Consider the following 9,775-nt stretch of genomic DNA (forward strand, 5'->3'; position numbering starts at 1 on the left):
TGGTTGTCATTGTTCACGAGGTTTCTTGAATAGCTTGCTTCTGAAGTAAGATTTATGAGGATCACAAGCTTGAGAACAAGAGGACAGCAGGGATCTTTGGTTCATCTTTAGTTACTAGATTTGTTCATTAAAGCTGTTTTGTGAAGTGATGTGTCGCTATGTTATGGGCGTCTGGGATCATCAAACTGAGGCTGAAGCACCTGGCTCTGACATGAGCGACAGGCAGAGTTTTCCCATATCCAGCTGCCTGTCTCCTCCCTTGCTGTCTCCTCTCTTGCTGCTGGGAAAACACAGCACATCGAAGGGGGGACGCAGGGCACCCATGGCTCCCTGCTATGCCAGCTCACAGGCAGCGATCTCCCCACGCATGAGCCCTTCCCCACTTCCCGACCCATGTCACAGATGTCAGCCTGGCACCGTCGCCAGGATTGCACAGCTCCTAAGGGCTCTCACCGAATCCTCACCGCACCCCATCAGGCAGGTACTGTTTCCCCACATTTCACACGAGTGAGGCTCAGAGAAGACAGATAAGCAGCTCCAAATCACACAGCTAATATGTATCTGACCCGGATTTTGACTTAAAACCAAGACTCTGGTACCAAAGTCTTGATGCCTTTTCCAGATAAAAATGTGATGCTCCTGGGAGCTCCTGGGGAACGAAGGCAAATGACTCTGCATGCGGTGACATACTGAGTTCACGGGGGCCACTGATGGTGTGGACACTGGTGATCCTCCCCAGCCCTGCTACTTCTAATCCCAGCTAGCCCATTCCCGCACTCCAGTGGGAGGTGCCATGATCTCCCCATGGATCTGGTTTCCAGGGGCCCATCTCCTAACTCCCCCAGGGAAGCCCCCAGCCACCTCTCCCTCAACATTTTGGCCATACCTGAACTAAGAAGTGAATTAAGTGCTAGAGACCCTGAAGGGCTGGGGGTGAGCCCACCATCCCACCTTCCTCATGGACCTTGGGTCAACTGAGGCCTTGAGCTTGCTGGCCTGGCCTAGCCAATACTCACCTCCTCTTTTGGTCGGCAGTGACTTGCCCAGGCTTGTAGTTAAGGCCCTTTCTCGGTTAATGGGGAAGCCCCCCTTCCGGGAAGTCAGGAGAAGCCACAGTCATTAATAATGGAGATTAGGCACCAGAAAAGACCAGAAGTCACAAAGAGCAGGGAGAGAGGAGCCCCTCCTGGTATATAAGAGCACACCCTACCCCGCCATCTACAGGATTTGTCACGTTGACATAGATGCAGCGCAAAGAAAAACCCAGATCATAGGAAACGGGTGACTACATTTTAATAAATCAAAGTCTGGAATCCTAAGCCTTAAACAATTGCTTAGAAAATTCCAGAAAAGACCGTCATTTGGGTGCAGATTCACTTATCCCCACATATATTTTTATGTGTACTGAGGTTCCATGTTTGCGGAGGGGAGGGGAGCAGAGCAGGGCAAACTAAACTCCTAAGATCAGATCGAGTTGAAGGCTGCATGAATTGATGGGAACTTCTCCAATGAAACTCCATGTTGCTACAAAATGGTTTGTTCTGATCTGCCATCACAGTAACCTGAAATAGAGGAAACAGTCATCGAAGACAGAAAGCTGGACCCATTGTTCAATGTACACAGCGAATATCATGATGGCCTTAGGGCTTGGCTGTGTCCAAACGTGTCTTGTAAGGTCACAGCTAGATGTGGCTGTGATTCAGAGACATCCTCCAGGCTCTTCCGGAGACCCTTTGAATCTCTCTGGGGGCAAGAGAGGGTCCAAGAGCGTAGGATCTGCTTTCTGAAAGTTCTCCTTTGGCTTGTCTTAAATTTGCCTCACTGCATTTCGAAGGATCGGGGGCACATGCTCCTATTTCGGGAAGTGGGGGCCAAATCAGCCTGGCCTCGGCCTCTGTGTGGGTGGCTTTATGGAATGTTCACTGTGTCCTGTGCCAGGTGTCACCAGGCAGTGCCACAGGGGGCTTCGGGAACACAGAACAACCTTGGTTTGCATCCAGCTCAGCTAACCGTGGGAGAGCTTGGGCAACCTATGTGATCTTTCTTAGCCTGCGTTTTCTCATCGGTAGAACGGGGATAATGAGAGTATGTACTTCATAAGGTTCTCTGAGGCCTGAGGCGGGTAATGCAGGTAAACGGCATGGCGTGGGGCCTGGTTATGGTGAGATCCTCCCCCGCCCTACATTTAGGCTGCCCCCAGGATGAAGCATCAAGACCTTATTTTTTAATGTTTCTGGTTTGGGTTCATATCTGTTGGGTGTCGTGTGGACCAGCTAGTTAGATGACCAATAGAAAAGTTCAGTTTTGTTCTTTTTCTACATTTCAGCATTACCCTATTTGGACTTTGAAACTCTGTTTCCTGTGGGAGTGAGGGAGTGTCCTTTCAAAACAGACTGCACACTTTCCTCCAGAATGTTATTGGTTTTAAAATCAAGATCTGACAAAGGTAACATCTATAAAAAAGATTCAGGGGTTGTTCCAGGGAATCTCAAAAAACATAAGTGAGGAAGACCAGCTAGGCAATTCCACCGTTATTTAGTTCCATATGAGGAAAAGAGCATCTGTTGAAAGGGTTCTGTTTTGAACTTTGCTCTGGCGATGTCTCTCTTTCACTTTTTACACCAACGGCCACGTTTGCTGCCCGGCCCTTCACTGTCGCCACTGAATCTCTGAACAATATGAATTCAGTCAAAATGGCTTTTTGGGCAGTACAGCTGGGGACAAAATCATGTGACCACAGGCCGGGCCTAGGGGAGCAGATAAAAAGGAAGAGCCTGTCCTCTGCAGCTTGACTTAATTAAAAGGGCCAGGGTTTTGGAAAAGGGCTCTTCCCCCCACTCCTTATGAAACAGTACCATGAAAGATCTGGTCAAGAAGGCCCAAGATGGGGCGCCTGTGTGGCTCAGTTGGTTAAGTGTCTGCCTTTGGCTCGGGTCATGATCCCAGGGTCCTGGGCTCGAGTCCCGCATCGGGCTCCCTGCTCCTTGGGAGCCTGCTTCTCCCTCTGCCTCTCTCTCTCTGTCTCTCATGAATAAATAAATAAAATCTTAAAAAAAAAAAAAAAAGAAGGCCCAAGATGGGGCACCTGGGTGGCTCAGTCGGTTAAGCGTCTGCCTTCGGCTCGGGTCATGATCCTGGACTCCCAGGATCAAGTCCCGCATCCGGCTCCCTGCTCGGCGGGGAGTCTGCTTCTCCCTCTACCCTGCCCCCTGCTCATGATAACTCTCCCTCTCTCTCTCTCACACAAACAACTACATAAAATCTTTTAAAAAAAAATTTAAAAAGAAGGACCAGGATGGCTCCCATGGGGCTTCTCAGACTCCCGTTTTCTCCCACATGCGGATACAGTGCCTCTCGTTGGCCCCCCGCCGCCCACTCACCGTTGTGAACGATCAGTCTGTACTGCCTGGCCAGGCACAGCTCGTCCTGCCTCTGCCGCACGATCTTCTGCACGTCCGGGGGCAGGCCGTGGGGGTCGCGGGCAAACACGAAGGAGTAGCTGTCGGCACAGGTGCCGTCGAGGTTCAGGAGGCGGCAGGAGTACTGCACGGCGTAGGTGTCGTAGTCCGTGTCGATGATCCAGTGGTCATCGTCTGCAAGCCAGAAAGCCACAGAGCCATGCCTCTCCCTCGGCAGGCTCAGGCGTCAGGGAAGCAGCAGCTCGCGAAACCAGCGCCTTCCTGAAACTGGTTTCGTTTCTTTAGGAAGCAGGAGGCTACAGGGAATCCCGATGGCTTTCATAAAATTGGGAGGCCAAGAACGGACCTTGTCCTCCCTCACAGAAAAGAATCCTGGGGTCGGGAGGTGGTGGGGGCGGGGGGAGACCTCGTTCACTTCAATGATCATCTCTTACCCTGACAATAAATGTGCTGGTATCTGTCCAAAGAACAACAGAGAATGTGAGCCCGTTGAAACCATGAAATAGACCTTTCTGCATCTGTTCTCCAGCAATGCGTGTGCCTTTGTGGCTGACGTCTGGTGGCCGCCAGCTTCTATCTCGCTGCCCTGCTGTCCCTCGATCCCCTGGAGGATGCCACTCTGATGATCTGCTTCACGGCTACTCTGCTCCACCCTAATTCTGGCTTAGTCACCTGACTCCCTTCTCTGCACTGGCGAAAGAGAGTAGTTTTTGTGTCGAGGGTACAAAAGGCCCACCCTCTGCTTCACATAGTCTTCTTTCTTAGAGCTTGTACTTTTCAGATCTCCCCAGACAGAGGCAGAGCTGAGTCCCTGAAGAATTCAGATTTCATTTATTCCTGAGGCTGGGAGGTAGGCCAGGAAGACGTGTACGCAAAGATGGCATAAATGTTAACAAAGGCAGGATGAGAAAAAACATTAATAAGAACATACGCTGGAGAGATTGACCCTGGAGAAACAACAATGCTCAAGGGTATCCAAACACCTTACACTTGATAAAAAGTGGCACATCTCTACTTGATTTAATGTTCTCATCGACACGGAACCATGGCTAGGACCTTCTGAGCACTCAATTATGTATCAGTCACCATGTAGACAGGTTCCATGTTTTCTCAATTATTCCTCACATCTACCCAAAAGTGCACGCTGTTATTTCTATCTTACCGATGAGGAAACCAAGGCACAGAGAAACTAAATAATTTACTCAAGGTCACAAAGAGCAGGACAGAACCGGAGCCCACATGCCTAATGTCTCCACCACACTGTCTCCAGGCAGTAGGTAAGTTGTGGGGAGAGGGGACAAGAAACAAGAAACAAAAAGCCTCTATGCTTCCATCTCATGCCCAGGCCATGAAGCGGGTGATGGTCTCCGCTGTGTTGGTTCCATGAGGGAGGAATGCAGAGGAACCTGGGTCCCCCAGCTTCAGACAGCATAAGGGAGGACTCTCTTGCCCACCCTAAGTCACCTCTTGGTTCTGAGAACCCCCAGAGTGCCAGCCGAGGAGGGGCTCAGCCTGAACTCAGGCCTGCAGGACAGCTGCACGGGAGTGGGTCCTGGAGCCCCGTGTTCGGCTCCCTCCAGGCTCTCCAAGAGGAAGAATGAGCCACCACGGCACTTCCCGGGCTCTCCCACAGGAGAGTGTCAGAGGCCAGAGCTGGGGGCGCCCAGACACATGACTGCTCAGTTATTCATCAGACGGGCCAGGAACAGAAGCCATGGGACCGCCTGCTGGGCCTCACCCTAACCACCGGCTCCCCTCACAGGCTCCTGAGCCTCTGGGCAGTCTTCCTCCTCTGCAAATGAAGTCACTTCTTCCCCGGTGGTGGGGCTCAGTGTGTCTGTCGGAGGCGCCCCAGCAGCCTAACCCCTCAGACACACATGCACTCTTCTTTGAAATGTTACCCCAATTCATGATCAAGGCAGCTATTAGCTCAGCCAATCTGCAGCTTAATTTCCTTTTTCCAAGATTGTTGCCAGAAGTGAATTCTGATGTAAGAACTAAGTAACTTTCGATGCTTGGTTTTAAAGAAAATTGACTACCGTTCTTGACTTTAAAAGAAAGGCCTAAGTTGGTTTGGTTTATCTCCAGGCTCTTTTTGGCTAAAAAGTTCAAAGACAACAAAGAATATAAATCCTAACAATCTTTACTAGCCTCTCCCTCCTGAGATGAGATGAACAGCCTGAGCGCCACTCGAAAGGGTGAACTTGGTCCTCCAAACTCCAAATTCTTTGGATTGAATTATCTAGAGCAGTTTCTTAAGCTTCATTGTGCAGAAGGAGCATTCCTAAGGACCACAGCAAACCTACAGACTCTGGGGCCCCACCCCAGAGTAATTTGTAATTCATTATCAGAAAAGCGTACCTTTCACGCTAAATGAATCATTCTAGCAAGTTTTGCTACATTACTTGAAATAATTGTTACTACTCACCTGGGAGTTGGAACCCCTGGCTTTTGACACTGGCCCCCATAAACTTGTATGACCATGGGCACATCACTACCTTCTCTTGGTCTCAGTTTATTCATCTGTATATTGAACCCCCTTCGTAGGGTTGACTCTCCATCTCTAAGATCCCATGATATGTCCCCCCTGGCCTAGCTTATTGTCTGGGCACCAAAGAGATTCCAGATTTGAAACTTAAGAGAAATGGAAAGAAAGTAGAAAGGGCATGTAAATGTCGTGTTCTTATGATCAGCCCAAACTGTAGGGTGCTTTTCTGAGAGTCTTCAACACCCTGTCCCCCATCTGAGTTTTGGTGCTTAGAAGAAGGGAAGAGGTCGGTGCCACCCAGAACGCTATGCCTGGCTCAGTATCTCAGCATCTGCCGGCAGGACACTCGGGAGCCAACCCCATGCACAATGCTCCCTACATCCTTGGATGAGGGTCTCTCCGCCTCCGCTGGGGGTGTCCCAGTAATCAAGCTGCCCCAGGGATCCAGCCCAATGAAATGGAGGAAATACAAAACCAGGTTGAGTGGTGATGTGGGCTGGGTCTTGGGGAGGTGGGATGTCTGAGCATGGAGAAGACACACCTTGGCACAATGGCTGGACATGAAAATGGCAGAAGGAGGTCACCTGACAAGCACAAAGGTCCTTTTGAGCTTGGGCCCGGTTTTTGGAGCTGAAGGTGAAAAGTGGGCGGGAAGGGGCCTCACTAGTCCCGTCTCACCTCCCTAACCTCAGGCTCTGCTGACAGTTCCTGCCAGGCACGCACCATTCTTTTCCAGGCTGCCACCGGAGAAGAAACCCAGCAAATTGGTCAGGTATGACCCCCATCCCCTGAGACGGTTCCACTGAACTGACTACTCACTTCCTTTCTGGAGGAAGGACGCTAGGCCCCAATACTTCATCTTGAACTTAGCGGGGTCCTCCGTGTCTGTGAAGGTGCCCACCATGTCTGCACACACTTCCCAGTTACTGCAAAAGCCAAGGAGATCCTGAGCCAGGCCGGCAAAGGGCTTCCTTCCTCCATCTCACCCTGATGCTCCCCTCCCTCCCCAGTCTGGTTTGGTGCTCAGCCAGGGGTTGGGGAGGGGGGGGGGGTCTGACTTCAAAAGACGGACTCGGCCCTTGGCCGTGGCGCTCATCTGGCCATTCTCATCCACAGAGAACTCAGCGACGATGTTGTCCTGCAGGAAGAGGCCCTCGGGGTCCTTCTTGGCCATGGCGTACCAGGTCCCGGAGAACTGCGAGAGAGGTGCGCGCAGGGTTTGGTGGCCCGGCGTGCACGGCCGGCCGCCAGGAAGGGAGAACGCGGGGGACCCCCGGGCACCGCGGCCACCGGGGCCGCCCGGCAGATACCTACGCGAGCCTTGTCGAAGTTCTTCTTGACTCGGAAGCTGCTCACCCGGCAGTCGTGCTCCGCCCGGGCGCTGCCCAGCACGGCCAGCAGCACGAGCGCCCACACCCACGCCATCGTGCCCGGAGTCCTCCCTGCGGGGACCGCGCGCCGTGAGCGCCTGGCCGCGGCCCCCGCCCCCGGCCCTGCCCGCCCGCGGCCCCCGGCCCTGCCCGCCCGCGGCCCCGGCCCCCGGCCCCCCGCCGCCCTGCCCGCCCGCGGCCCCCGGCCCCCGCCCCCGGCCCTGCCCGCCCGCGGCCCCGGCCCCCGGCCCCCCGCCGCCCTGCCGCCGCTCACCGCCCGGAGCTGCGCGCAAGCCTGGCCGCGGCGTCGGGCGCGCGGGGAGCCAGGGGAGCGAGCGAGCCGCTGGGGCCGGCCGGCCGCTTTATAGCCGGGGCGGGAGGGGGTCGCGCTTTCGTAACGGCGGGGGTGAAAGACCGAGGGGAGGCGCCGGGCCGGCCGGCCAGCACTTGCATAACGCGCCCTGACTCACCGCCGCCCGGGCGCAGGGAGGGTCCGCTTGGGCGGGAGCCGCACGTCCAGGGCCGCCGCGGCCGAGCCCAGCTCCCCACGGCGCCGAGCCGCGGGAACAAGCCCTGGCCTGGTCCCCCGGCACTCGTGCCAGCGGCCGCCAGCTGCAGCCTGGGGTGGCCTCGGGGCGGGGGGGCGGCTGCTCTGGCCGGAGGCGCGAGTCGGCCTGGCGGGAGGACCGCGCCCTCGCAGAGAGAGGACGCGCGACGCTGGCCGGTGCCTTAGCTCCCGCGCCCCGGCCCTGCCAGGTTGGCCTCTCTGCCCTCGAGGGCCAGTTGTGCGGGGCGGGGCGGGGGGGGGGGGATATTTCGGCCAAGTAGTTTTTCATTTTATAAAGGATTTATTTTACTCTCTTTCAGGAGAGTTGTGGTACCTTCTGGGTCAATATTTGTTCTTTAGTTTCAACATCTTTAGAAGCATTAAAACCCTCCCTGTTAAATATTCTCCAGAAATGAACCCTGGTCAGGGCAGGAAATAACTTTAGCAACCTTGGTGGTCGCCTGTGGACTCTGTGGCACTTCGCTCAAACCACTTGGAAGCGCCTCTATCAATTGTTTATAACGCAATGTGTTTGCAAAGCCACAGTGGAGTTTTGTTTTCCAAACAGCTAAGGTGCGTTCACCTGAGGAGCGGACAAGAGTGGGGAGGTGAACAAAATTCTGTAGTCAATGGTCAGTTGAGTCAAAACGCTGTGACGAGTTATGTTATTTTGCTTACGTGATGGAACAATTTGCTGACCATGTCATTCAGAGTTACAGTTGCTCTAATTGATCAGAGAAGTCACAAGATGCAGCTTTTGACTGAATGACAATCAGTAATTTGGCAAAGAAATAGGCACCTTCCTATAACTCTTTGGACATCTACCTGCCTGGTTCTCTGCTTCCACTTGCCACCTTTCCCTCCGTTCCTGCTTCCCAGTTGAGTCTTTAGGGGGTCTCCGGAGTGCCAAGGATGACGCATTTAACTCCTTCCTGCCCCAGAGCTAGGATAGCCCTGTTTCTGGCCTACCAGCTAACTGGTGAGGCCAGTTTTATCCCAGGATGTGTAATCCCAAATAGCTCCTATAAGAGCTGCTCCTGCAGGGACCATGTGTGGGGATGCACAGTGGTAGCGTCCATGCACCCTAGGTGGGAAATGACCATAGGGCATCTTTCTCCTGTCCAGTGCTTGCATCCCCTCCTCGACATTCCAGAGTCCAGAAGGTCTTCCAGCTTTTCCAACACGTCCAGTGATGGACGGAGAGCTCCTGGCTGAGCCTAATTGCCTTTGGACAGTTATTGCTGCCAGAAAAGTTCTCCCAATAGCCCCCTCCCTTTCATCTATTTCTTCTAGAACGTATTCTGGTGGTCCTTGCACATGCTACATAAATGTTGACTGAATGGAGGGACTTTCAGTGCATCATTATGTTGATTGTTTTTGCAACAACATGTTTTTTCCTTTATGTGTTAGATGCCTAAGACAGGCTGCAACTGTTTCTCCTTCTCTCTCTCTCTTTTTTTAAAAAGATTTTATTTATTTATTTGACACAGAGATCACAAGTAGGCAGACAGGCAGGCAGAGGGAGAGAGAGAAGCAGACTCCCCGATGAACAGGGAGCCCAATGTGGGACTTGATCCCAGGATGCTGGGATCATGACCTGGGCTGAAGGCAGACACTTAACGACTGAGCCACCCAGGTGCCCCTCTCCTTCTCTCTTTAATGATAAATCGTGAACCTTGGTGTCCCAGATACCAGCAAAGAAAAAGTTTATTTTGGCATTCTCTCTCGAATTTCTTCAGGATTACAAATAGGTGAATGCAGGTCAACTGATGTTTTTAACTTCAGTGCTTTGAAATTTTTCCTCATAAAATAATTTTTCGAATATGCATGTATATATGTAATATAAACAGGAAAAAAATGTTCAGTGATTACCTCCATGTGATAGAATTAAGGACATTTGATTTGTACTTTTTGTAATTTCCAAATTTTCCTACAGTGTAACTGTTTAATC

At 52.7% G+C, this 9,775-nt stretch overlaps 1 protein-coding gene across 1 annotated transcript; it reads right to left on the reverse strand.

Moving 5' to 3' along the window:
• Nucleotides 1-1,276: 1,276 nt before the first annotated feature.
• On the reverse strand, nucleotides 1,277-7,689 carry RBP4 (retinol binding protein 4). Its single transcript, XM_045878445.3, has 6 exons — nucleotides 7,552-7,689; nucleotides 7,222-7,349; nucleotides 6,966-7,102; nucleotides 6,727-6,833; nucleotides 3,381-3,593; nucleotides 1,277-1,562 (listed from the first exon to the last, which is right to left on the reverse strand). The coding sequence occupies exons 2-6, from the start codon at nucleotides 7,330-7,332 to the stop codon at nucleotides 1,525-1,527; spliced, it is 606 nt and encodes a 201-aa protein (XP_045734401.1). The 5' UTR covers nucleotides 7,333-7,349; nucleotides 7,552-7,689; the 3' UTR covers nucleotides 1,277-1,524.
• Between the last annotated feature and the right edge of the window lie 2,086 nt (nucleotides 7,690-9,775).

This window comes from Mirounga angustirostris, unplaced genomic scaffold (assembly GCF_029215605.1).
Source record: "Mirounga angustirostris isolate CCGP_5_RB_7025 unplaced genomic scaffold, mMirAng1.0.hap1 SCAF_6, whole genome shotgun sequence".
NCBI lineage: Eukaryota > Metazoa > Chordata > Mammalia > Carnivora > Phocidae > Mirounga > Mirounga angustirostris.

Bases quoted from the DNA above. Each gene is read 5' to 3' on its own strand.
- RBP4 (XM_045878445.3), bottom strand. From the start codon at position 7,332: ATGGCGTGGGTGTGGGCGCTCGTGCTGCTGGCCGTGCTGGGCAGCGCC. The intron at 7,103-7,221 runs GTAGGTATCTGC...CCTCTCTCGCAG, and splicing joins AGAACTTCGACAAGGCTCGC to TTCTCCGGGACCTGGTACGC. The intron at 3,594-6,726 runs GTGAGTAGTCAG...TCTGGCTTGCAG, and splicing joins GTCCTTCCTCCAGAAAGGAA to ACGATGACCACTGGATCATC.